This window comes from Perognathus longimembris, chromosome 26 (genome assembly GCF_023159225.1).
Source record: "Perognathus longimembris pacificus isolate PPM17 chromosome 26, ASM2315922v1, whole genome shotgun sequence".
NCBI lineage: Eukaryota > Metazoa > Chordata > Mammalia > Rodentia > Heteromyidae > Perognathus > Perognathus longimembris.
In genome coordinates this window covers 5,922,103-5,949,363 of record NC_063186.1, presented here as the reverse complement: position 1 = coordinate 5,949,363, position 27,261 = coordinate 5,922,103, and the positions used below count along the sequence as shown (strand labels likewise).

At 54.4% G+C, this 27,261-nt stretch overlaps 1 protein-coding gene across 1 annotated transcript in view; it reads right to left on the bottom strand.

Annotated features, from left to right (window-relative positions):
- Fyco1 (FYVE and coiled-coil domain autophagy adaptor 1) overlaps window positions 1-26,253 on the bottom strand; it is a 35,883-nt gene extending 9,630 nt beyond the window's left edge. Inside the window, exons 1-11 of the mRNA XM_048334560.1 lie at window positions 26,122-26,253; window positions 14,285-14,415; window positions 12,471-12,577; window positions 10,429-10,554; window positions 9,603-9,709; window positions 7,574-7,717; window positions 5,849-5,939; window positions 1,887-4,082; window positions 1,477-1,569; window positions 957-1,075; window positions 236-403 (exon numbers count right to left, since the gene is read on the bottom strand). Of these exons, the coding sequence (XP_048190517.1) occupies window positions 236-403; window positions 957-1,075; window positions 1,477-1,569; window positions 1,887-4,082; window positions 5,849-5,939; window positions 7,574-7,717; window positions 9,603-9,709; window positions 10,429-10,554; window positions 12,471-12,577; window positions 14,285-14,339 (3,206 nt within the window). The 5' untranslated portion in view covers window positions 14,340-14,415; window positions 26,122-26,253. The remainder of the gene's footprint in view (window positions 1-235; window positions 404-956; window positions 1,076-1,476; window positions 1,570-1,886; window positions 4,083-5,848; window positions 5,940-7,573; window positions 7,718-9,602; window positions 9,710-10,428; window positions 10,555-12,470; window positions 12,578-14,284; window positions 14,416-26,121) is intronic.
- Between the last annotated feature and the right edge of the window lie 1,008 nt (window positions 26,254-27,261).

Below are 27,261 nucleotides of genomic sequence, written 5' to 3'. Positions count from 1 at the left end.
TGGTGGTTAACTGGAGATAAAAGAGTCTCACAGACTTCCCTGCCTAGGCTGGCTTTGAACCATGATCTTCAGATCTCTGCCTTCTGTGTGGCTAGAAATAGAGGTATGAGCCACGGGTGCTCAACCACGAAATTAGAAAGTAATCACACAGCAGCACGAGAAGCCCAGGCCTGCAGCGCCAGCGACTGGGAGCGTGGGTTCTGGTCATCCAGCGCGGCCCAGGGTGGGCCCTCACCTGAGCAGCTCGATCAGTCGCTCCTCCAGGTACCTCTTGGTTCGGTTGAGGTCATCCAGGTCTGCGAGCAGCTTCTGGTCGCTCCTCTCGCGGTCTGTGGCCTCCTGGCACAGTTTGGTGTGATACTCTTGGATCTTGGCTGAGGCGTTGGTCAGCTCCTTCTGCGTCCTAGGGGAGAGCAGTGCGCTGACCTCATCAGCGCCGGTGGCGGACACCCTCAGCAGTGGATCTCTGTCCCCTTTGGTCTTGGGCAAGGCCAGCCCCGTGAGGCCCACAACGTCCTGTGCTGACCACTGTGCCACCTCGGCCCGCGTGGCCAGCCGCGTCGCCCTCCCCCTCGCCCAGGGTGCTCTCTGCTCGGTGCTCTAGGCCAGAGCTTTCCAAGGATGCTCTACAGCTTGTTCTTTGCCAGGACTGGGGCTTGAACTCAAGGCCTGGGTACTGTCCCTAGCTTTTTCGCTCAAGGCTGGTGCTCTACCACTTGAGCCATACTTTCATTTCTTGGTGTTTCTTTTTTTTTTGTGGTTGGTGGTTAATTGCAAATGACTCTGGTTGACTTCCTGCCTGGGCTGGCTTTGAACTGTGATCCTCGGGTCTCAGCCTCCTGAGTAGCCAGGGCAGGCGTGAGGCGCTGCTGCCTGGCTGAGTGGCACCGACTCAGTGACAGTGCCAACCCCCAGCCTGAGGACGAGCAGCTTGCGTGTCTGGCTGAAGGACTGACCTCTCCAGGTTTTCCCGCAGAGCGGCCTGCTCCTTGTCCTTCTGCAGCAAGGAGGCCTGGCACTCAGACAGACGGCTACTGGTGCAGCTGAGCTTCTCTCCCACGGCTGCCTGGGAAGCCTGGCACGGGACACAAGGCAGGGGACACTCAGCTTGCCCACGACACGCGGCAGGTCCCCACTGGCTGGGCCACTTCTAGAGGGAGGCGCCCGTGTGTTTCACGGTCAACAGGCCAGGAACCTGCACTTGTGGAGTAAAATCCTCCCAAGCATACGCTGCAGCCGGTGGCGGAAGCTGGGGGGCAGGGGCAGGACAGCGTGGCGCAGCTCCCGGGGATGGGACGGGGTGGAGAAGGCCAGTGGGACCTTTGGGCTGGCGCCCAAGGGTCTGGACCCAAACTCAGGGTGTGTGAAGTGAAGAGCACGGGCCGCTGAGCAGGGCAGGGAGCCCTCAGACACGGTCCCCACCAAGCCACCCTGGCTCCCTTCTTCCCTGATGGGCCGCACCCAGAGACGACCTACCTTCAGCTCGGCCGCGGCCGCCTCCGCGGCCTGCAGCTGCCGGCCTTGCTCCTCCAGCCGGGCCCGGAGGCGTTCCCCCTCTTCACCAGCGATCTGGAGGAGAAAGGGGGATGGTCAAAGAGGGGATCCTTTAGCGTTTTGGCTCAAGACGGGGGCCCAACCGCGTGGGCCACACCTCCACTTCCAGCTTTTTGGCGGCTCGCTGGAGGTAAGAATCTCGTGGACTCTGGTGCCCCGGCTGGCTTCAGATCAGGAAGGTCAGTGAGCAGCTAGGAGGACGGGCGCGAGCCCCTGGCGCCCGGCAGCCCTGGGCTTGGGTTCTAGGCTAAGGTGCCGCTGGCCGCGTGGGACCGCGGGGTCTGCCTGCCTAGGGAGGCGGGTGGAGCCCACAGGTCTGAAGCCAGCTTTACCTTCAGTCTGCCTTGGTAGTCCATGATCTCCGCGCTCAGCTGGAACTTGAGGGTGTCCTGCTCCTGGCGTGCGGCCTCCCGCAGGCTCTGGGCCTGCCGCTCGGCCTGGGCCAGCTGGGCCTGCAGGCCGGGCAGGGAGCCGGCCGCCGCCTCGGCCTTCCGGAGCGTGTCGTGCAGACGCTCGTTCTCCTGCTGCAGCGCCGCCACCTGGCTTTGCAGGCCGGCTGCCGCCCTGGCCGCCGCCTCCTTGCAGTCGCGGAGCTCCTGGGCGGCGGCGGCCAGGGCCCCCTCCGCCCGCTCCTTCTCGGCCGTCAGCGCGCACACCTGCATGCCCAGCTCGGCCGTGTCGGTGTTGGCCCGGTGCAGCTGCTCCTGCAGCTCCGCGTGCTCCAGCTGCGCGTCCTCCGAGCCGCACGCCACCGGCAGCAGCTCCGCCTGCAGGGCGGCGGTGGCCCGCGCCTCGGGCTGCGCCCCCTCTTGCTCTGAGCAGCGCAGCAGCTCCTGGACGTGGGCCCTGTTGAGAGCCTCGTTCTGCTCCTTGAGCTGCTGCACGAGCGCCCTGTGCTCCTGCAGGACGGCCTCCGCCACCGTCAGCTGGCTCTGCGCCCTGTCCCGCTCACCCAGGGCCTCCCGGAGCTTGGCCTGGAGGGCTCCCACCTCGGCCTGCAGCCGCCGGGCCTCCCCTGGGCGGGCCTCGGGCTGGGCTGCGTCCCCCGGGGCTGGCTCAGGCCCCTCGCGGCCTCTCTCGGCCGTGAGGGTGTCGATCAGCTGGGTCTGCTGGTGACACTGGCTCTCCAGGGCCTTCAGCTCCCCATCCCGCGACTCTGCCAGCTGCCGGCACTGCAGGGCCTCCTGGCGCCACCGCTGGCACTCGCCCTCCTTGCTCTGCAGGGCCGCCTCCTTCTCCGCCACCTGGGCCTTCATGGCTTCCTTGGCCTTCCTCACGGCCAGCAGGCTCGCCTCCATCTGCTCCCCCAGGTGCCGGATGCTGGCCTGCTCCGCCTCCAGCGAGGCCAGCGAGCCCTGGATGGCCACCTCGCGCCCCTGCAGGGTCTGGTAGTCGGCCTGCAGGGCTTGCAGCTTGCCCTCCAGGAGCTGGTTCCGGCCCGCCATGCTCTGCAGCTCCTTGCGCAGCTCCGCGTTGGCCTGCCGGAGCTCCTCCTCCGTGCTGCCCCCCGCTGCCTGGGGAGCGGGCTCCTCCGGGGCCAGCTGCTGGCCGAGGTGCTCCTTGTCCCGGAGCAGCTGCTTCCTCTGCTCCTCCAGCTCGCTCACGCGCAGGCTCGCCTGCGCCAGCTGCGTCTCCAGGAGCTGCAGCTGCCACGACAGCGCGCGGGCCTCGCGCTCCAGCAGCTCGGTCTCCTGCCGCCGCCGCTGCTCCTGCGCCCGGGTCTCGGCCAGCTCCTCCTCCACCGCGCCCAGGCGCGCCCGCGACTCCTGCAGCTGCCGCCGGAGCTGGGCCGCCTCCTGCTTCTCGGCGGCCAGCTCTTCCCGGAGCGGGGCCATGTCCCGCACCTGGAGCTCCAGGCCCGCCCGGGCCTCCGTGGCCAGCTGCAGCTCGCTGGCCAGCTGCGCCAGCTGCGCGCCCTGCTGCCCGCTCAGCTCGTGGAGCTTCTCCTTCAGCTCCGGGGCGTCCGGGGCCGCGGCGGGCGTGGGCTCTTGCTGCCGCGCCGGGGCCGGGGCTGCCGCTGACTCCCTCTCGGCCCTGGCCAGCCAGTCTGACAGGCTGGCTAGCAGCTGGCTGCTGGGGCCCAGGGAGTCGCGCGTGGCCTGGAGCTCCTGGGCCAGGGGCTGGAGCAGGGCCTCCACGCGCTGCAGCGCGGAGCGGCCCTGCGCGTCCTTCTCCGTGCTGCTCCCCAGCTCCAGGGACCGCAGGCAGCCCAGCAGCTCCCGCACGGTGTCCTGCGTGTCCTGGGACACTTTCCACTGCGTCTGGAGCTCGGCCAGCAGGCCCGCCAGGCGGCCACTGTCCTCCGCCTCGGGGCACGCCCTGTCCGGCTCTGCCTGCGGCCGCTGCTCCTGCAGCCTGACGGTGGCCCGCAGCTCCTGGTTCTCTCGGTCCAGCTGCTCTAAGCGCGCCTGAAGCTGCTTCTCCCGCACCTCCAACTGGTCCAGCTCCAGCCGCATCTCGTCAAAGCCCTCCAGCGCCTCGTTGTTCAGATGGCCGCTCAAGTCAAAGCTGGAGGCCACCTCCTGAGTCTGGGGGGCGGTTGGCAGGAGAGGGACAGCAGGATCAACAACAAGACACTTGAAACCTGGCCTGGCTGCTTGGAGAAGCTCTAGAATTGCAGGACAGCAGAACTCAAAATGCAGGGACTGCCTGACTTAAGGCTTGAGTCTCCAGAGCTGGCCAAGGTCTAGAACCCCATCGCTCAAAGCGTCTGCCACGGGCTGGGAAGGTGGCTTAGCGGTAGAGCGCTCGCCTCGTATGCATGAAGCCCTGGGTTCGATTCCCCAGCACCACATATCTAGAAAAAGTGCTAGCCTTGAGCAAAGAGAAGCCAGGGACAGTGCTCAGGCCCTGAGTCCATGCCCCAGGACTGGAAAACAAAACAAAAAAAGCGTCTGCCACGGCTCAAGCACGCATCCCAAGGCCACCGGCCACGCACCACTGAGAGACGCGTACTGCACATCCGCTCTTTCACCTTCATTAACTCAATGGACACTGGTGCTTAGGTCAACTACATAACTGACTGAGAACTACATATTGACTTGTAATTGACACTGAGGCTCACCCACTGTACCATTCCCACAAAATGTCGAGTGGCCTGTTTTCTACTTAGACTGTCCCTTTGGCTTAGCTGTTTGTTTCTTCAGTGCCAGTACTGGAGCTTGAAGTCAGGGCCTGGGCGCTGCCCTGGAGCTTTTGTGCTCAAAGCTGGTGCTCTACCACTTGAACCACAGCTCCACTTCCATCCTTGTAGTGGTTAGAGAAAGGAGTCTCATGGACTTCTCTGCCGGGGCTGGCTTCAAATCATGCTGCCCAGATCTCAGCCTCCTGAGCAGCCAGGGTTACAGAGAGGAGCCACTGGCACCTGGAAGGTCATTTATTTTTAGGGCTGATCAATTTGCACAAAGCTTTATAGAGCTGTGATATGTTCACAGTTCTGAAAAACTCAGTAAAATACTGCTACCTATGATTTCTTGTCCTGCCCTTATATGCTGCTCACACGTTCCTCTCCTCATGAGTGAGGATTCCTGTCACTCATCTTATGGAGGAGAGAGCTGAGGCTTAGTTATCTTGCTGGCAGGTGCAGGGCCAGGATTTGACATTCTTTTTTTTTTTTTTTTTGCCAGTCCTGGGCCTTGGACCCAGGGCCTGAGCACTGTCCCTGGCTTCTTTTTGCTCAAGGCTAGCACTCTGCCACTTGAGCCACAGCGCCACTTCTGGCCGTTTTCTGTATATGTGGTGCTGGGGAATCGAACCCAGGGCCTCATGTATATGAGGCAGGCACTCTTGCCACTAGGCCATATCCCCAGCCCCAGGATTTGACATTCTTAACTATCTTTTTTTTTTTTGGCCAGTACTGGGACTTGAACTCAAAACCTGGGCACCATCCCTGAGCTTCTTTTGCTGAAGGCTAGCACTCTATCACTTGAGCCACGGCGCCACCTCCAGCTTTTCCTATGTATATGGTGCTGAGGAATCGAACCAGTGTTTCATGCATGCTAGGCAAGCGGTCTACCACTGAGCCACCTTCCCAGCCCCTGACTCTGTCATTCTTAACTCCAGTGATAAACTGATACTTTAAGATAACTTAAAAACCTTCCAAAAACAATTCAGATTTACAAGAGACTTGCTGAATTCTATTTGGCTGAAAAAAAAATCTAGATTCCAGAAAGTAGTGGATACACTAGAGGGGGCCGGGGCTCTTATGTGAGCATTGGGTATTTGCGATCGACACCCCTGCCTCGCTAGGGACAAGGTCATACCTAGGCTGTCACAAAAGCATTCCTGCCATTACCTGCAAGTAGTTGTTCACCAAACTGTTCATGCTGGAGCTTCGGCTGGGGGGTTTCCACATATAAGCAGAAGAGCCAGTGGCCAGCGTCCTCCTGTAGGGTGACAATACACATGCTGACATATATACGTACATATGTGTATACACAAACACACACACAAGATAAAACTGTATGTAGTATTTGACAGATGAGGCTGGGCGCTGGTGGCTCAGACCTGTCATCCGAGCTACTCAGGGAGGCTGAGATCTGAGGACCATGGTCCAAAACCAGTCCAGGCAGGAAAGTCCATGAGACTTCTCTCCAATGAACCACCAGAAAGCCGAAGCTATAACTCCAAGTAGTGAGCACCAGCGACAGCATCCGGGCCCTGAGCTCAAGCCCCACAATCAACAACAACAACAAAAAACACAGGTGAATACGTAGTACTACTTTTACTACCTTCCCGTAATTCTGAAGTGATTCAAAATTAGCAAAGGTTAAAAAAAAAAGCACATTTGTATAAGGAAAACTGTTAGTTATTAAATCTTGGTGGTTTACTATGGGCTATGATAATTTATCTTATTTGTTTCACCAGTCCTGGGGCTTGAACCCAGGGCCTGAGCACTGTCCCGGAGCTTCTTTTGCTCAAGGCTAGCACTCTACCACTTGAAACACAGCGCCACTTCTGGCTTTTTCTGTTTGGGTGGTCCTGAAGAATTGAATCCAGGGCTTCATGTGTGCGTACTAGGCAAGTACTCTACCGCTAGATCACATTTCCAGCCCATAATATACTTTAAATATATCAAGACTTATACAGAAAAGATTTCCTAAGTGTGAATACTGAAATTAAAATGTCCTTATTAGCTGGGTGCTGGTGGTTCACACCTGTATTTCTAGCTACATAGGACGCTGGGATCTGAGGACTGTGGTTCAAAGCCAGCCTGGGCAGGAAAAGCCGTGAGACTCTCATCTCCATTTAACCACCACAAAACTGGAAGTGGTGCTGTGGCTCAAAGACTCGAAAGACAGCAGCTCAGGGATAGCACCCAGGCCCCAAGTTCAAGCCCCATGACTGACCCCACAAAACAAAACACGCAAGAAAAACCCTTAACAGAGAGCAACAGGTAACAACAACAAAAAGAGACGAGTCCAGAGCTTGGGCTCTGCGGCCTGGCCAGCTGTGTGGACGGGGGTGAGTCCTTCACTACGTGCTTAGACTGGAGCGTGAGAGCAACAGCTGGATGAAGCAACCCCCCATCCCCCCATCACAGACACAAATGGGCGCCGGCCCACATTCTTCCTGTGACTCCTACCTCAAAGTTCCTTAGAAAATGCAAAGTGTGGCCTTACGCAGGCCTCTCCACTGACGCGCACCGCCTGGCCCATTTGGCTTAAGGCTGGAGCCTTCAGATGCTCTCTTATCTTAAACCTGAGCAAAATCTGTACCATTGGCATGCCATGTGCTGAGTAAGCAGAATTCCCGGGGCACCCGGGGCAATCTTCAAAAAGTCAAAGGTCTCTCTCCTTGACTGTGTTTCTTAGGGGAGGTGGGGAGGCGGGGGCCTGCCTCAGAGAGAGTCCTCCTGCACAGCAAGGACAGATGTAGACCCCCATGCCCGCCTTGCTTTGTTGAGAAAGGGGTCTTGCTAACTCTCTGCCCAGGCTAGACGCTGCCGAGCCGCGATTCCCAGGAAGCTGAGACTACAGGTGTGAACCACGGGGCCCAGCTGTCTTTCTCTGGTGAGTACCTGGCGAACGTTGGCCAGGCAGCATCTAAGTCGTAGCCCCTGGAGGCCAGGTCAAACTGAACCTCGGTCAGCTCATAGAGTTGGCCCACGATGTCTGAGCTCAGCTTGGGCTTCAGAAAAGGGCTTCGTGCATAGTACCAGTCGCTGTGGAGAAACAGAAAAGGCCTGAATAACAAGGGTTTTAGTAAAAGGAATAAAGAAAGGAGTTAACCCATAACACTAAATTAACAAAAGACAAACCATTTTTGCTGCAGAAATATAGGACTCTCAAAAGTTGGTTTGCAAAAAAAAAAAAAAGTCGGCTTGCTCATCTTTGAAAATGACTGCATGCTTGCTCATTTATTATTTCTATTAAATCTCCTTCCCAAAAAGGATGTGAGGAACCTTCAACCTCCAGGGGTTACCAAGAAAAGGAACAGGACACATGGTCTTTTAAAGACAAACTCATCTTCTATTCTGTTTCCAGAATTCATCAGGAGACAGAGCTCCCTACTAATTTCTGTTCAGACATCCGTTTAAAAGCTAAAGAACAGGACTGGGGATATAGTCTAGTGGCAAGAGTGCCTGCCTCGGATACACGAGGCCCTAGGTTCGATTCCCCAGCACCACATATACAGAAAACGGCCAGAAGCGGCGCTGTGGCTCAAGTGGCAGAGTGCCAGCCTTGAGCGGGAAGAAGCCAGGGACAGTGCTCAGGCCCTGAGTCCAAGGCCCAGGACTGGCCAAAAAAAAAAAAAAAGCTAAAGAACAGGGCTGGGGATATGGCCTAGTGGCAAGAGTGTTTGCCTCCCATACATGAAGCCTTGGGTTCAATTCCCCAGTACTACATATATGGAAAACGGCCAGAAGTGGCGCTGTGGCTCAAGTGGCAGAGTGCTAGCCTTGAGCAAAAAGAAGCCAGGGACAGTGCTCAGGCCCTGAGTTCAAGGCCCAGGACTGGCCAAAAAAAAAAAAAAATTAGCCAACAGAAAGCTGGAAGTGGAGCTGTGGCTCAAGGCCGGCCAGCCTTGAGTGAAAAGCTAAGGGCCCAGGCCCTGACTTCAAGCCCCAATACCACCCCTTCCTCACACACTCACACACTCCCACACACACTTAAAAAGATAGCACTGGTGGACTTTAAGAACCACTTGGCTGACTTTGTGGGTGGTGCAGCCACGCTGCAGAACAAACTCCCTTCCCCGACAGATCTGCCGGCAGCTCGGGGCCCACACAGGAACTATTTCCTTATGCAAATCCACTGAAAAAATCCACTGAAAATGAGACAGACCAATGCCCCACTCTATCTTCTTCTTCTTTTTTTTTTTTTTTTGGCCAGTCCTGGGCCTTGAACTCAGGGCCTGAGCACTGTCCCTGGCTTCTTTTTGCTCAAGGCTAGCACTCTGCTACTTGAGCCACAGCGCCACTTCTGGCCTTTTTCTGTATATGTGGTGCTGGGGAATTGAACCCAGGGCCTCATGTATAGGAGACAAGCACTCTTTGCCACTAGGCCATCTCCCCAGCCCTATCTTCTTTCTTTTGAATTCAAGACTGGTTTCTTCAGATGAAGTAGAACACTCGCAGGGAGAGGCAGACAGAGCTGCGAAAGGGGTGCAGGGAAAAAAAGCAGTCCCATGGGTGGGTCCCACATCCGCAGCTCCTGATCCAATACCCGGCTTCCCTTCCCGGCAGGCTGCCTCGCTTCTCTCCGCTCCTTCCCCTGCCCAACGCGGCAGCAGTGCCCGCCCCGGCTGTGTGGCAGGTGAGGGCCGAGCCAGGAGCACTGGCTCCCTGGCGGCCTCGCTCGGGGCGACGACCCCGCATCGGGAGTTGAGGGATCTGGCCCTGAGCACCAAGAGTCACAGCTTCACACGAAGAGGCTTGGAGAAAAGCATTCTGCCACTCCACACCTTTCCTCACGCGTTCAAGGACCACGGATGGTGGGGAAAGGCCTCCCCAGGTGCCTGCCACCGTGTGGCACGAGGGGCCACGGCTGGTGCACGTGTCACTGCCATGGCTTCACAGGGAGTGGGCGGGCCCCGGCGGTCCTTACCTGGTCACTCTAGTGTTCATGAAGCACTGCTGTAAGGTGTCCGCCAGCCTCTGGTGCACCAGTGAGTAGCGGATAAAGGCCCGTCCTCTCCCCAGAGACGTCCGGAGCTGGGGAAGCAGATGACAGAGGAAGAGCTCTGGGACGTGGCATTCTGCCCTGGAGGGGCTGAGCGGAGTGCGGGGCCCGCCAGCATGTTGACAGATAGCCCTGAGACCCTACATCATGCTCCATTCCAAATCCAAGACACCTGACCAAACTCCAGGGCAAGTAGCCCAGCAAACTCTGAGACTAGGGTGTGGGGGGTGCCAGTCCTGAGGCTTGAACTCAGGGCCTGGGCTCTGCCCCAAGCCTCTTTTTTGCTTAAGCCGAGCGCTCTACCACTTGAGCCACAGCACCACTTCTGGTTTTTTCTGTGTATGTGGTAGAAGAATCGAACCCAGGGCTTCGTGCATGCTGGGCAAGCACTCTACCACTAAGCCATATTCTCAGCCCTGCCCCTTAGCTTTTTCACTCGAGGCTGACACTCTACCATTTGAGCCACACCTCTAGTTCCACCTTTCTTGGTGGTTCATTGGAGAGAAAGACTCAGACTTTCCTGCCTGGGCCGGATTTGGACGCGACCCTCAGAGCTCAGCCTCCCGAGTAGCTAGGATGACAGGCGGGAGCCACCAGTGCCCGGCCTCATCTTCTCACTCTGGGGTGGAAGCTCGTGGCTGTGACAGTAGTGGACTCAAGAGGAGTCCAGAGGAAGGCCAGGGAAAGGCAGGAGGCTCCGGCCCAGGCCCCAGCTGACTCCTTCATGGCCGTCCTTCCACTCCGGGCTTACCTCCGAGATGGACTTGACGAAGCGGATCCCATCATTGGCTCCTTTGACCTTGGCCAGGCAGGCACAGAAGTAGTCCCAATAGTCCTTCTTGTGACCTAGGAGGCTGGCCTTCTCCTTCTGATCAAACTGGGAGGCAACAGCACAGAGAGAAGTTTAAGCCACTCTTCAACCACCAGTACATGGCAAACAACCATCGTTTCTTCTCAGGTATTAGCACTGGAGAGCCATTCATGACTGTTAATTGTATGTATTGGCAAGTTGGTGTTGTTTTTTGTTAACATTTGGTTCGTTTGACTTTGGTGCTGGTGCTTGGGCTTGAACCCAGGGCCTCACACCCCTCCTTGGCTTGTCCACTCAAGGCTGGCACTCTACCGTTTAAACCACAGCGCCGCTTCCAGCTCTTAGCTGGCTAATTGGAGTTAAAAGTCTCATGGGCTTTCTCTCTCGGACTGGCTTTGAACCACGGCCCTCAGACCTCAGCATCCTGAGAACCTAGGACTACAGATTGTGTGCTTCCAGCACCTTGCACAAACTGGTAGGTTATCACAACATGAACATGCTTTCATTTCCAATTTTTGTTTTGTTTTGTTTTTTTGGCCAGTCCTGGGGCTTGGACTCAGGGCCTGAGCACTGTCCCTGGCTTCTTATTTTGCTTAAGGCTAGCACTCTGCCACTTGAGCCACAGCGCCCCCTCTGGCCATTTTCTGTATATGTGGTGCTGGGGAATCGAACCCAGGGCCTCATGTATATGAGGCAGGCACTCTTGCCACTAGGCCATATCCCCAGCCCTCATTTCCAATTTTTTACGAGAGGCTAGCTCAGGGGTGTATGGCTGTGACATTTGGGAATAACAGCTGCCCCCACAACATCAGTCTTTGAAGGGACTTGCAGACAGTGCGTGGAAAAGCACTGACACTGCTGTGAATGCGTGATAAAGGAATTCAAGCCAAGCACTCAAAGTGCTAACCACGCTCAGCTTGGGTAAATCTTCCGCCAGTTTACTCAACTCTCAACCAGCGATAGATACGATCTTAATAAACACATTCAAAACCACAAACAAATGTCAGCTCTGAGTCATTTCTAATCCAAACCAAAATGGGCTTCATTAGAAACAAGGACAACAACAACAGAAAAAATCCAAATCCATAAACATTTTCCAACTCTAAACCAAGAACAACAAGGCACAAGAAACCTGAAAGCCACAGCGTCCTTGTGTCCTGTGTGCTTTGCTGGGGGTTTTCTCCAGCAGTGCGTCTCGCGTTAGGCTGGCATAGGAGTTGACGACATGAGGTATTTCAGGAAAGCTTGCTCGGCTGAACCCAGGGCAGGGTGGGGATAAAGACCCAATGCCCAGTGACTGGCTTCGCCGCTCTTGTACCACACCTTGAATAGCAAGGCTCAAGAGCAGAGGCCTATGGGTAATCTTCAGAAGCCCCACACAGCCCTGAAATCACCTTTGTGACTTAGGTGCGCCTCGCCTCCATGACTGTGTAAAACTGTGATTCCAGACCTTTCACTACATTTCCAAAGGGGTAAATACCCCGAAGCTAAGATCCTTACTGAAAACAGTGGCTTTGTGACTTGCCTGAAGAGGACCTGAGGCAGTCAGGCGCTGGTGGCTCACGCCTGTAAATCTAGCTGTTCAGGAGGCTGGGATCTGAGGATTGAGGTTCAAAGCCAGCCCAGGCAGGAAAGTCTGCGAGACTCTTATTTTCAACGAAACAGCCAGGAGCCAGAAGTGAAGGTTGTGGCTCAAATGGTAGAGTGCCAGCTTTGGGGAAACCAGCTAAGGGACAGTATCCAGGCCCTGAGTTCAAGCCCCAGGTCTCGCACAACCACCAACCAACAATCAAATGAATGATCTAAATCTCCAAAAAGTGTTTTCAATCCCCCAAACCATCCTAAGGGCTACATCCCGACTTCCCAGAGGTTTCCAGCTGTGCCTCTACTCGTGAGGACGCAGCGGCTCTCCTGAGCCCTCTGAATCGTATCCTGGATGCCGTGGTGTCCCTCCAAACCTCCACACACCAGGCGACGCTTACTTGCAGGAGATACTCAAGCTTGTAAGAAAACTTGTGCAAGCTGGTGCTGTCGTCGGTGATGGGTTCTCCCACCTCCTTGAATTCGTTGCTTAGTTCTGTCACCGCATCTTTAAGACAGACAGACAGGTAGACGGGAATGCGTCACTGTAGGTGCAGAAGTCAGAGAAAGAAAGTGGCAGGAAGATGGCAGAAGCACGAGGAGGGAGAGGTCAGCAATGCTCAGGAGCCTCGCATGCATCCGGGCCCATCCATTGCCATCCAGGCAGTATAACCTCAGGGAAGAGTGCTAAGATGTTCTCAGTGCTGAGTGTCCGTGGCTCACGCCTGTCATCCTAGCTACTCAGAAGGCAGAGACCTGAGGAACACAGTTCAAAGCCAGCCAAGGCAGGAAACTCCATGACTCTTATTTCTGATTAACTACCTAAAAACCTGGAAGTGGAGCTGTGGCTCGAGTGATAGAGTGCTAGCCCTGAACAACAACAACAACAAAACCTCAGGGACAGCACCCAGGCTCAGTTCAAGCCTCAAGTTCTCAGAGCCCACGGGTACTTTATAACAGTTTGCTGACGGAACATCTTCCTTTTCCATCCCCGTACAGCTACCGTCCACAGTTAGTAATTTGCATACAGTCCATAGTGGATAAATGTGGATCTGTCCACTGTTCAGCCTTCTGATACTGACTTTCAGAACGCTTGATTCTTTATTCTGGCCTTATTTCAAGTTCTGCATTGGCTCAGTCTGCTTTGTGTTGTGATAACAAAATGCGGCAGGCTGGGTATTCGCTTTAGAAAGAGGTTTGTTTCTGTCACAGCCCTGAGACTGGGATGCATCTTGGATTTCCTGAAGGGAGACAATCCTTGCCTTGCCAGTGCTGTACTAAATGCAGGTAGACGCCTGGCCTGGGTTTTAGACTGAGGGTCCAAGAGTGGACAGCTGCATCTGGTTTGGCCCCTGGTGGCCTTCTGATCCACTCGTGAGGCAAGCATGAATCCCTTCCCGGGGTGGTGGCCACTTGTCTCCAAGGGCCCATCGTGTAACACTGCCACGTCAGGTGGGCTTGGACTCCAGCGCCCCCTCTTGCCTGTGAGGTAGCGGACTTCCCTGGACCTCTGCTGTGGCACAGGGAGGGCTACTAGATGCTGTGTGGGGCATGCGTTATTGGGCCATGCTGGACCATTCCTAAAAGAGCCCCTTGAGCAGGGCATCCGTGCTCACACCTAGTGACTCAGAGGGCTAAGGTCTGAGGATCGCGACTTGAGTGCAAGCCCCAGTACTAGCACACATACCACACATCATAAAAGAAAAGACGAGGGTTGTTAAGTCCCAATGTCTGTCCCTCAGCAAGCTGGGAGACAGCGGGCCCAGAGCTGGAGTAGGGCAGAAGCAACAGGCCCTCTGCCAGCCGGAACCATGAGGGACAGCGAAACAGGACAGACAGGTATCTGACCTTCCTGCTCAGATGGAGGGTAGTCCTCCCACAAGAAGCCAACTGCCCAGAGCTTGGAGATTTGATCAAAGGCTACCAGGAAGCTTGGAATAAACACATGCAAACCGAGACCAGACCCAGATCGGGAATGGAATTGGATTCCGTTTAAACACTAGCTGCACAGAGCAACCAGACAAGCTCCCCAGTTTTACTCAGGCTGGATATCTGACACCCAAATATTTCTATAGGGTATGTTCTCAGGGCTCTGATTACAAGTTGCAAGTTGTGCAAGCCAAGACTTGCAAGAGAGATTTTTCAACTGGCAGCAGAATGAACGCAGCCCCAGATCGCTCCCAACCTAACCCAGAACACTCAACAAGCTAGGAACCTTGTAGATCGCGGATGATCCTCTGCAACTGGCTCTCCGCGCTGGAAGAAGCCATGGTGAGGCCACCCTTCCTGGCCGTGTGGGTCTGGAAAGAGGCTGTCCGTCAGCGGCGGTCAGGCTCCATGGTGGACCTGCACGGGGAAGGAGAGAGGCCACAGGGAGGCGGTCAGACACCGGTGCAGAGGACCAGAGGGCACTGCTCTTGTCACAAGGTCACCAGATAGGACGGCTTGGCCCTGTCTCAATGGGTCTGCTTCTGACACACTTAACACTCAGACTCTATGACCTGGTTTGGAACTTCGGGAGAAACAAGATCAACTGAAGAGCATGGGATGTTCTTTCTGTGTCCTTGGAAAAGCGGCCCGTGGACTCCCTCCTCGCCTGGGGTACACACCAAGGTCCTGGACAGCCTTCGATGGGAATGACTCCCCCTAAGCCTGGGAACCAGCTCTGGGCAGAGCCGCCCAGCCCCCAGGGGAGACGAGGGCACAGGAGGACACGCCCCCTCAGGGCACCCATGGGGAGGGCAGAGCCTGGCTTGCCTGGCAGATAAATGGCTCCCTGGTCTTTGGGGTTTATGGCCTCCACTGGCCAGCGTGTGGGGGTCAGCTGGACGGTGCTGACGCACCTAGCCTGGCATCCAGGAGACTGTGTGGCTGTCCCACCCAGCAAGGGACAGGCCTCTATTTTAAGCTCCATTACAGTCCTCTGCAGCTGGTGAGTCCCGAGTTAGCAGCCCCATGTGGGCAGGCAGCTGTTCATGTGATTTGAGGACACGTCAGTGGCTGAAGCTCAATGGCGAGGGGGACACAGCGGCTCAGGGGAAGCAAGCCCGGCCACGTATGCGTGCACACCTGAGTGCCGGGGGAACATCTGAGTCCGCCCTGAGGTGTCCACTGCCAAGCCACCACGGTTGCTGTGGAGAGGTCAGCGGGTGACAGTGGCTCACACCTGTCATCCTCCTCACTCAGGAGGCTGAGATCGGAGACCTGTCATCCTCACTCAGGAGGCTGAGATCGGAAGATCAAGGTTCAAAGCCAGCCCCAACAGAAAAATGCAAGAGACGTTTTCTTTTTTCCTTTATCTTTTTTTGCCAGTCCTAGGGCTTGAACTCAGGGCCTGGGCGCTGAGCTTCTTTTGCTCAAGGCTAGCGCTCTCCCATTTGAGCCACAGCGCCACTTCTGGCTTTTTCTGTGTATGTGGTCCTGAGGAATGGAACCCAGGGCTTCATGCGTGCTAGGCCAGCACTCGACCACTAAGCCACCTTCCCAGCCCCTGCAAGAGACCTTTATTGCTGACTAACCAGCAAAAGAAAACTGAAGTGGAACTGTGGCTCAAGTGGCAGAGCGTCAGCCTTGAGTGAAAACACTGAGCAAGAGTACGAGGCCTGAGTTGAAGCCCCAGTACCAGCAACATTAACAGCCACCGCTGTGAGGGCCTGCTGCGCACAGACGGGCCCTGCTCCCTTTTGCACATGACCACGTTTACTTCTCAGCCACCCTGGTCGACAATCTCTTCCCTACTCACCTTGGGAAAGCCAAAGCTTAGGGGAGGGACTCACGCAACTCCCTAAGGCCAGGAGCTGGTGAAACTCCACTCAGTGTGATTTCAAAGCCGCCAGTGTTCCCAGAATGCCCCTGGAACCCTTTAAGGCTGTGCCATCAGCCCTCCGGCAAGGGACTAGGTGCGCCTACTAGGTCTTAGGAACCACCTTGGCCTCCATGGTCTATTTATCACCACCCTCCCACTGCCGTCTCCCCCAGGGCTCCAGGAGTCTGGGCAGTGAGGTCCTGGAAGGGCAAAGGTGGCAGCCACAAGCAGCTCCAAATATTTACATGCGCACTCTGGCATCAGCATGAGAGGGCCTGTCACAAGACCAAAGGTCTGTGCCTGTCTTAAACTCACAGGCCAGTATAGCTGTGACTCAGTGAGGATCACCCAGAGCGGGCTTCTGTGGCCCAGGAGGAAGGAAGGGGAGAGCTGAACACACCTGTGGGCCAGTCCTAGCCATCCATGACCCAGAGCCCCAGGACCAAATAAGAGAATCAATAAATGAATGAGTGAATTAATGAAGTGAATGGAGCATGTGAGGGATTTGTTTTTTGTTTCTGGTTGTGTGTGTGTGTGCACGCGCGTGTGTGTGCATGCACGCGCGCCAGTACTGGGACTTAAATTCAAGCCTTGTGCGCCATCCCTTAGCTTTTTCCTTGAAGGCTGGTGCTCTACTACTTGAGCCACAGCTCCACTTCTGGCTTTTCTGGTGGTTCATTGGGCTGGCTTTGAACCACATCCTCAGATCTCAGCTTCCAGAGTAGCTAGGATTGTAAGGGTGAGCTACCAGCACCCAACTAGGATGACTTTTTAGAACATGTGCTAGGATCTGACTAAGGGGACAATTTAATTCCACGAAGGGAACCAGATCTGCAACTGGACAGGAAGCCACCGAAAAGACCCAGGGAGGAGAGGGGGCAGGCAAAGGTGAAGACCCTTTCTCTCTCCCCCTCCCCCTCCATCTGCTGTGGACTCGGGGCTGTGTAATTTCTGGGAGGAATCATGGAGAAAGGCGCCGGTGCGCGGGGCCCATGACTGGCCCGTGAGCACACACTGGCTGAGATGCCCACGGGAGGACGGCGACAGCAGTCACAAATCCTGACAGGCTTCTAGGCCTCCCCTAGAAGCCAGCCCATCATCGCAAGGCTGGCCTGGAGTAAACCACGACTGCAAACCAGAACAGCACCTGGGCACGTCCTGGCCCGGCGCCGGTGGCTCGCACCTGTCATCCTTGCCACTCAGGAGGCTGAGAGCTGAGGATCGGGGTTCAAAACCAGCCTGGGCAGGAAGTCCGTGAGACTCTTGGCTCAAGCTAACCACCAGAAAACCGGGAGGGGGAAGGGGCGCTGTGGCTCAAGGGGCAGAGTGCTAGCCTTGAGCAAAAGAAGCTCAGGCCCTGAGTTCAAACCCCAGGACTGGCAAAAAAAAAAAAAAAAAAAAAATCTTGGGCCACTTTAGGTTTGACAACCAGTCAAACTTAACATGTAAGTCTTGCCTGAAAACAACCAATTTCCCGACAGAGAGGAAAGGGAATTAAGTGCAGGGTTATTTGGGTTCGGGGGAGGGGTGCTGGGGTTTGAGCTTTGAACCTCGGGCACCAGCCCTGTTGTCTCACTGGCTCAGAGTGGAGTTTCCTGAGTCAGAAATCACCCACTGGAGGCTGAGATCACAGGCGGGCCCTACCCCGTGTAGCTTCCCTTGCATGGAGACCCAGTCTCTCAAGACTCTCCTGCCTGGGCTGCCCTCAAACTCCCCATGTTCTTAGCCTTCCAAGTAGCTACACTGTGTGAGCCACTGGCATCTGACTTAATTGTGGTCTTAAACTTATTACCTGGCTTCTGGTCATGATGTAGGAGTGACTTTAGAGGTAAAGTAATTTGTGGCTTGCCTGCAGAAATACTCTACATGCCTTAAACAGAGACCGCCAATTAAAGCCAAACTGAGGTACAAACACACTGACTCATGTGAACTAATTTCAACTATGGTGCAATTGGCTAAAGCTTACCATGCAGCTTGGGCAGGAACACAATGGCTGAGCAGGCACACTAGGAAAGAAGAACCACAAGAGGAGGAGGAGCCTGCAGGGTGGGGGTCAGCCATGCCATGCCTTCAGAACACTTTTCCCACCACCACAGCTAAGAACTGGACCCCAGGAAGGTACCATGCATTTGGTGTCCTCCCTGCTCCCAAGGAGAAAGACGCCACTGTGACCAAATAAGAATGACCAATGGCTTATACACAATGGAATACTACATAGCGATTAGGAATGGTGAAATATCGTTATTCACAGGGAAATGGTCAGAACTCGAACAAATAATGTTGAGTGAGACAAGCCTAGAACACAGAAAACAAAGGGGCATGATCTCCCTGATATATGACTGTTAACAAAGGGAGACGGAGAGACAGTAGAGACCAAGTCTGTCAACACTGTATATGTGCTTGATACATTGTATATTGCTTATGTGTCTACCTGACCTAGACAAGGGATGGAAAAACAGGTCGTAAGATATCACAAGAAATGTACACACTTTGGGGCTGGGGATATAGCCTAGTGGCAAGAGTGCCTGCCTCGGATACACGAGGCCCTAGGTTCGATTCCCCAGCACCACATATACAGAAAACGGCCAGAAGCGGTGCTGTGGCTCAAGTGGCAGAGTGCTAGCCTTGAGCGGGAAGAAGCCAGGGACAGTGCTCAGGCCCTGAGTCCAAGGCCCAGGACTGGCAAAAAAAAAAAAAAAAAGAAAGAAAAGAAATGTACACACTGCCCTACTATGTAACTGCACCCTCTTTGCACAACACCTTGTAAAAAAAAGTATGTTCAATTAATAAAAAAATAAATTAATTAAAAAAAAATGACCAAAGGCAGTTCAGAAAGCAGGGAGCCCCTTTGCACAAGCGTTTGTCACCTGGGCCTGGTTCAGCACACCCACCAGTAGCCATGAAGTCATCATCTACAGAAAGGAAGTATACCTGCCTAGCACCTGGGGCTCTGAAGGCCTGGCAGCCCCTGCCAGGCTAGCTCCTGTGTGGCAACTGTTGGTAGGCATCAGGAAGGCTGTTTAGGAGTTTCCCGGAGGCCAGCTCAGAGGTAGGCTCACTCCCTTCAACCCTCCTGAGCCAAAGCCATTAGGTGACCCAACCCCGTAGGGCTGTAATTGCAGTGTTTACCAGCTTGAGTGGCTCATCCTTCCCAGACACTCTGTACATTTGCAGTCTTTTCTCTTTTAACAGGAATGAGGGCACCCAGGCACTGGTGGCTCACACCTGCCATCCTAGCTACTCAGGAAGCTGACACCTGAGGACTGAGGTTTGAACCCAGCCAGGGCAGAAAAGTCTGTGAGACTCTTATCTCCAAATAACCATCAAAAAGCCAGAAGTAGTCAGGTACCAGTAGCTCATGCCTGTAATTCTAGCTATTCAGGAAGCTGGGATCTGAGGATTGTGGTTGAAAGCCAGCCCACGTAGGAAAGCCTCTGAGACTCTCATCTCCGGTTAACTACTAGAAAACTGGAAGTGGCGCTGTGGCTCAACGTGGTAGAGGACCAGCCATCCAGGCCCTGAGTTCAAGCCCCAGTACTAGCACACACACACACGTACACACACAACCAAAAGAACAGAATCTCTAGTACACTGTGACCTGGTTACTACTTGTGACCTTGAGGAGGTATCCTGTGACCTTGTGAGCCAACTGCCAACTGGCAGCTAGGCACCACGATGAATGGCTGATAGCAGCCAGGCCTGGACTGTGAACAAGGGCGGACCTTTAAACAATCCCACTGTGGGGGAGAGATGCACATCAGCTCCCACAGCGTTACAGACTCCAAAGATCCTTGGACGCCTCAGAAGGCCGTGATGAAAACCAGCCACCCACATCAGGAGCTGAAGGCCCTGCCGGGGCCCCATTCTCATCCTAGGGCCTTCAGGCCCCTTTGCCACCAACAATAACCCGGTAATCCTTTAATCTGTTCTCACTCTTGTCTGTCGCTGACACTGCCGTCCATTTATCTCCCCAGCCATGGGGGATTGCTCTGGCACTGGGAGAGACCTCAGTGAGCTACTAGAGTGAGATAATACAGCCACTCTCACCCCACAGACAAACCTAAACCTCGAGGCAGAGAAATATGCCCAAAGTGTAAATCACCATCACCGTTAGTGTCAGCATCTTTGCAGTGGTACAAGACTAGATCAATTAACTTAAAAGAACAACTTTTTATTTTGGGAGGAGTGTGTATGTGATACACACCTGTAATTTGAGCTACACAGGAGGCATCAAAATAGGAGGAACAAGATTTGAGGGTAGGGGCTGGGAATATGGCCTAGTGGTAGAGTCCTTGTCTCATATACACAAAGCCCTGGGTTCGATTCCTCAGCACCACCTCTTAACCTGAAGCCCTTTATCCTACACGTGAGATGACTGTCCACCTGCCCCCTTCCTTCTTTCTCCTAGCCGTGTCTGACCTCAACTACCCTGTAGTGGTCCAGGCCCTGACTCAGAGGCTGGTTTTATTTATTTATTTATTTATTGTGTGTGTGTGTGTGTGTGTGTATACTCTTACTACTTGGGCCACACTACCAGAAGTGGTGCTTTGGCTCAAGTGGTAAAGGGCTAGCCTTGAGCAAAAGCAGCTCAGCGACAGTGCCCAGGCCCTGAGTTCAGGCCCCAGGAAAAATAAAAAATAAAAAGAAGAGGTTTGGTTTGGGGATAATGGATATTTTCTGAAGATTCAAAGACAAAACTTTGGCAAATCAAGATCAAAGCACCTTTCAATATGAGGCAGAGGAAGCGTGCTGTCTGGCTGTGGTCTCATGGTGGAAACCACTGGTAGAACTCAGAGTCTGCAACCAAGCTCACTGCAGGCAGCCCCGGCAGCAGGTAAGACATATTTCTACCAGCCTGGCTTCCTAGCCCTAGCACAATGTGGCAGTATTTGAAAACAGAGCCTTCAGGGGCATCTGGGATTGAATGAGGCCATGAGGGTGGGCCCTACTCCAAGAGCACTGCCTTCCCAAGAAGAGGGATTTGGGATGCAAAAAACATCAGGGGCAGGGAAGAAAGTCCAGGTGAGGTCAAGCCTGAGGGCGGCCACCTGCAAGCCAATGAAAGGCCTCCAGAGGAGCCCAACCTGCCTGTCAGTGCCTTGATCAAGAAAATGAATTTGGTGCTTCAGCTAGCCTCGTCTCTGATTTTGTGATGAAGCCTAGCAGGATAACGTACTTCCCCTAGGCCCTTTTCTGGTGTGTGAATCTGGCACTGTCTAGTAGGCAAACTTGGGTGAGGAGGAGTTGGGGAGTCAGAGCAGAGAGTCCCCAGGCACAGAGAGGCAAGGAGGAGGAAGGGGCAAGAGCAAAGCTCGGGTGGCTTGAAGGACCCAGTTGTGGCAATAGACAAAATGTCTTTTCTTTATTTAGGGGATGACTGAAGTTGGTTGATTTGGACCCTCTTCAGACTTTTGGACTCAGACTAAAGTGTTTTTGTTTTTTGGTTGGTCTTGAACTCAGGGCCTGGGGGGCTGTCCCTGAGCTCCTCAGCTCAAGGCTAGTGCTCTACCACTTGAGCTATAGTGCCACTTCATTTTCTGGTGGTTCATTGGAGGTAAGAGTCTCACAGACTTTCCTGGCTGGGCTGACGTTGAACTAGATCCTCAGGTCGCAGCTTCCTGAGTAGCTAGGATGACAGGCGTCAGCCCCCAGCACCGAGCGCTATCTGCTTGTTTTGTTTCTATGAATGTCTGTGCTAGGGCTTGAACTCAGGGCCAGGGCACTTTCCCTGAGCTTTTTGATTTTTGCTCAAGGCTGTATCTCTACTACTTGAGCCACACAGCTCCACGCTTGCTTCTTGCTGATTAACTGGAGAGCCTGACTCTACTGTTTTATGGAACAAATCACATGATAAAGATCATAGCATAGCTGGGTGACTGTGTATATTTAGCTCACCTATTTCAGGCACTCTGTCCTGAAGTAGTTGCCTGACCTCTTTCTACCTTGTTTTTTGTTTTGATTTTCTGCTGGTTCGGGGGCTTGAACTCAAGGTCCGGGCATGATCCATTAGATTTTTTCCCCCTCAAGGCTTGCATGCTACCACTTGAACCACAGCTCTACTTCTGAGGCTTCATTGCAGATAAGAGTCTCAAGGCTTTACCTGCCCCTTAAATTGTGATCCTCAGATCTCAGCCTCGAGAGTAGTTAGGACTACAGACCTGAGTTAAGAGGTGTGACTTCCTTGTGGGTGTTTGTTTTTGCAGGAGCAAGGTAAGGTGGTAACTCTTGACCTTCCTAAGTATGATGGAATTAGAATGGTCCTTTAGAGGAAGTGGGAAAGAGGAAAAATAGTCATTCTCAACGGCTAACTTTGTTTAAAGCTTTAGAGTGTGCCCCACCTGCTCCAGACTAAATCCTGGGTTATCTGGAAGAAAGTACCTGGAAGGCCAGGTTTAGCTTCAGGGAAACGCCTTCCAGTGCTATTTGAGCCTCTCACCTGGGGCTTAGCCTCCAGCCCCTTGCTAAACCTCTGCCAGGGTTGTCTCCCGAGCCCCACCCCCAGGCATGCTGAGGGTTTGCTTAGAATGCTTTATCAGTCCAAGACTTTCTTCTGGATGCTAAGGGGGGGGGGGGGGAAGCCTTAATTCAATTTCCTGCCCCAAATCAAAAGGTGCAAGTATCCAGACAGCCCCTGAGCCCTGGAACCAGCCACGAGGCCGTGCTGCTGTCACCACCCCAGGGAATCTCTTTCAAAAGTCTTTCCTCATGGGGCTGGGGATATGGCCTAGTGGCAAGAGTGCCTGCCTCATATACATGAGGCCCTGGGTTCGATTCCCCAGCACCACATATACAGAAAGCGGCCAGAAGGGGCGCTGTGGCTCAAGTGGCAGAGTGCTAGCCTTGACCGGGAAGAAGCCAGGGACAGTGCTCAGGCCCTGAGTCCAAGGCCCAGGACTGGCCAAAAAAAAAAGGCTGGAAGCATAACTTAAGTGGTAGAATGCGTCTAGCTAGCACAAGGCCATGAGTTCAAATGCTAGTACTGCAAAATACAAAGACTCTGTACCACCATTTTTTTTTTTTTTTTTGCCAGTCCTGGGCCTTGGACTCAGGGCCTGAGCACTGTCCCTGGCTTCTTTTTGCTCAAGGCTAGCGCTCTGCCACTTGAGCCACAGCACCACTTCTGGCCATTTTCTGTATATGTGGTGCTGGGGAATCGAACCCAGGGCCTCATGTATATGAGGCAGGCACTCTTGCCACTAGGCCATATCCCCAGCCCCCCACCAATTTTTTTTAATGTAGCAACAAAACAGACATTGTTTACAACATTTTAATTCCCACTATATTCATTGTTCAAACTGAGGCTCAAATGCCATTCTGAGAGAGACAAGCAGCTGAGAGCAGAGGTCAGCATGAACACAATCTGAGATTATAAACTTACCTAAATGATTCAACCAGTTGTTTAGAGCTGTTTTGAGGTGCTTGGTTCCTCACTCAGTTCTACCAGTGATTTCCACCGAGACCACAGCCATACAACATGCTTCCTTGCCTCCTGTTGCAAGATGCTTTGATCTTGACTTACCAAAGTCTAGTCTTTGGTTACCTACCCATCAGCCAGATAGATGGCTTTGGGAAAGGAGAAGCCAGGACTGGGGAGCTGTCACTTCTTGAGTCCCCTACTGTGTTATGGATGTGGTAGCCCACATCAATGACTAACTCTGGTCAAAGCTCCCTGCTGCTTTGATTTCATTCCAGGTGGCTCTTCTCAGTGCATCGCAAACATCTGAGGGCCAGCCAGGGTAAAAAAAACCTAGACTCCTGGTGGTCTCCCCCAAACCCAGCCCCGAGAGGACGGAAACAGCTACAGGACCCCTGCCCGAGATCATTACCAATTTCTAAAGCAAATGCAAAAAATGAGTATCTGTAAGATATTAAGAGCGGAATTGGGCACCTGTGGCTCACACCTACAACCTTAAGCTATTCAAGCTCGGAGTAAGAAAGATTGCAGTTCAAGATCAAGAAAAGTTTCCAAGGAGCTGGGAATGTGGCTTAGTGGTCAAGCTAGCCTTGAGCACAGAGAGGCTCAGGGACAGTGCCCAGGCCCTGAGTTCAAGCCCCAGGACTGGCAAAAAGAAAAAAGAAAGTAGCAAAAAATAGGGCTGGAGACATGGTTCAAGTGGTAGGGTACCAGCCTAGCAAGCAGGTCCTGAGTTCAAACTCCAGAATTGAGGAAGAAAAAAAAAAGTATATGGATGGTCACTATACAATTCTATGTTTTACCTATGTTCTTAATAAACAATTGAGAGTAATTTTAAAAAAAACACCAGAAGTGCTACCCAATGATGAAAACATTTAACCTAAGTAAATAAACCTTATTTCCTACAGTCTTTTCAGGTCCTTCTAATAAAAGAAGCAGAGGGGCTGGGAATGTGGCCTAGTGGTAGAGGGCTTGCCTAGCATGCATGAAGCCCAGGTTCGATTCCTCAGCACCATATAAACAGAAAAAGCTGTGGCTCAAGTGGGGGAGTGCTAGCCTTGAGCTAAAAGAAGCCAGGGACAGTGCTCAGGCCCTGAGTCCCCAGTCCCCGGATGGACAAAAGAAAAAAAAAGGTTTCATCTGGGTGCTGGTGGCTCATGCCTGGAATCCTAGCTATTCAGGAGGCTGAGACCTCTGAGGGTCACAGTCTGAAGCCAGCCTGGGCAGGAGAAGTCCTTGAGTCTTATCTCCAATTAAGCACCAAAAAGCCAGCAGATGGCTGGGGCATTAAGCTGGCAGCAGGAAACTACAAGGCCCACAGCAGCAGATTAAACCCTGATCCTCTCCTCCTAGAAAGCCTTTGTGGTGGTAAGAAAAGCAGGGGAACAGAAAAAAAATGTGGCCAATGCAGGAAGCCACCACAAGTCTCCACAAGTGCTTTTTTTTTCCTTTGGTGCCAGTCCTAGGTCTTGAATCAGGACTTGGGTACTGCCCCTGAGCTTCTTTGCTTGAGGCTATTTGCTATACCCTTTAAGCCACGGTTCCCCTTCCGGCTTTTCTGTGGTTAATTGGCCTTTCCTTCTCTGGGTTGGCTTTGAACCCTGGTCCTCAGCGCTGAGCCTCCCCAGTAGCTAGGATTACAAGCATGAGTCACCTGTGCCTGGCTAACAAGTGCTTCCCCACGCCCAGGATAGAGACAAGCAATGGGGATCAAGAGAATGGTAAAACAGTACAATGTATCACCTTATAGACACAACAAGGGAGCCATGTGTATAAAGGACACTGTCAATCACAGGAGCCTAAGTTAAAAAAAAAAATTCTCTTGCCTCATTCCCAGCCACACTTGCGCTTAAACCTCGATTCCAACAGCACTGCCCCCCTAACCAAGACCCAACACACCAGAAAACGCTTTTCACCCAAACTGTCCAACAGGTGCTTTCTGGAAACACCTAAGGCAGTTCTCAGAAGACCTGCACCTGGGCAGTGACGTGAACACGGGGTCAGCACTCCCTCCCCCCCCCCCCCAGTACCTCCAAAGTGAAGCTTTTTTGGACGGTGGGAGCTGTCTGGGCCCAGATACTCACCCCCCCCCAAACTAAGCTGTCTGGGCCCAACTAAGTCCCCCCACACTGAATCATCTGGGCCCAGTTAAGCTCGCCCCCCCCCCCCCAAAATTAAACTTGTCTGGGCCCAACTGACCCTCCCCCCTCCCCCCAAACCGTCTGGACACAGTTAAGCCCGCCCCCCGCCCCCCAACTAGAGAAACTAAACTGTCTAGGCCCAGTTAAACTTGCCACCCGCCCCCCCTCAAATCAACCTGTCTGGGCCCAGCTAGACTCCCCCAAACTAAACTGTCTGGGCCCAGCTAGACTCCCCGCCCCCCCCCCCCAAACTGAACTGTCAAACTAGAGAAACTGTCTGGGCTTAGCTAAGCCCCCCCCCCCACCCCTTCTCCCTGGAACTCAGCCGTCTGGGCTCAGCCAGGCTCACGGCCCGGGCCCGGCCCCCCACGGCCCCCCACGGCCCCCCGGGTCCCGGAGGCCTGTGCTCCCGGCGTCCCCCTCCCCGGCCCGGCCTGCCGAGGAGCTTTTCCTAACCCACCCCCGAGGGCGGCTTCTCCAGCGGGCGGCTGGGATGCCCGGGGCCGCGGGGCGCGGGGCCGCGGGGCCGGGCGGGCCGGGCGGCGCAACAGGTGGGCAAACTGTTGCCTGTTTCCCTCTCGGGGTTCGCTGAGGAACCCCCGAGCGGGCCTCCCCCGCACCACCCCCCCACACCAACAGCCACCGCTGGCACACCGACGACGACGTCCCTGCGGCTCGTCCGCGACACTTACGCGGCCGTGGGCCCCCCGCCCGGACGAACCGAAACTTTCTGAAGCCGAGCGGAAGAGGGCGCGAGCCCCGCGTCGACCGCCATGACGCGCACACTCGGCTGGCAACGAGCGGACTACAACTCCCAGCGGCCCCGCGCGCGGCACGCAGACCTACAACGCCCATCGGACGCCCACGTGGGAGCGGGCGTGGGCGGGGCCGGGGGGGGGCGGGCCCAAGGCTGCCGTTTAGATGCCGACTACGACTCCCGGCATGCTCCGGGGAGCGGCGGGGAGGAGAAGCCTGACTACGACTCCCGGCATGCTCGAGGGCGGGGATTTTAATACCGCTGGCCAAGCCACGCCCCTCTCCCCCAGCTCCGCCTTGGGCAGGTGTGCGCTTAACGTGATTCTGGTTTATAACCTTTGCAATTTGGGGGAAATGGAAAAAGGAGAGAAAAAGAGAAGCCGGGTGGCCGGTGGCCCACGCACACCATCCTAGCTACTCAAGGAAGCGGGGATCCGAGGATCATGGGTTCCATGCCAGCCTGGGCGGGCAAAAATCCATGACACTCTTAGGTCCAATGAACCACTCGGGCACCGGAAGTGGCCCTGTGGCTCAAGCGGTAGAGCGCCAACCCTGAGCGAAGCCTGAGGCCCTGAGTTCAAGCCCCGCCCCTGGCTAAAAACAAAAAGCCTTGAGTTCCATTCCTGAGAAGCATTTATTCCATATGGTGCCTTATCAACAGCAGAGTCTTAATACTTTTGAGCAAGCATTTATTTCAGCCTAACAGGATTCAAGTGGAGAGTGAATGGAAAAGGAGAAAGTTCTATTTCCTGCTCCCCGCTCAAGCAAGTGGGAATTAAAGACTCCAAATGGCGGGAGGGACTGGGAATCCCCGCTTGCTGCCTTTGATTTCTTTCTGGGCTCAAGGAATACACCTGGTCACAACTTCTAGTGAACATAGGGAGATTTGTTTGGGCCTACCCTAAACTTGGGGCCCCCGGGGGGATGACGCTTAGAGCTACATTTCTGCTGGTAAGCTCTTCATCTTTGGATTCTACCCATTCTGAATGACTTCTAAGCCACCACACCCCCCATTTCAAAGAAGTGGGCAAGTTGACACAAACCCCCTTAGCACTCCCAATCCTTTGTAATTTAGC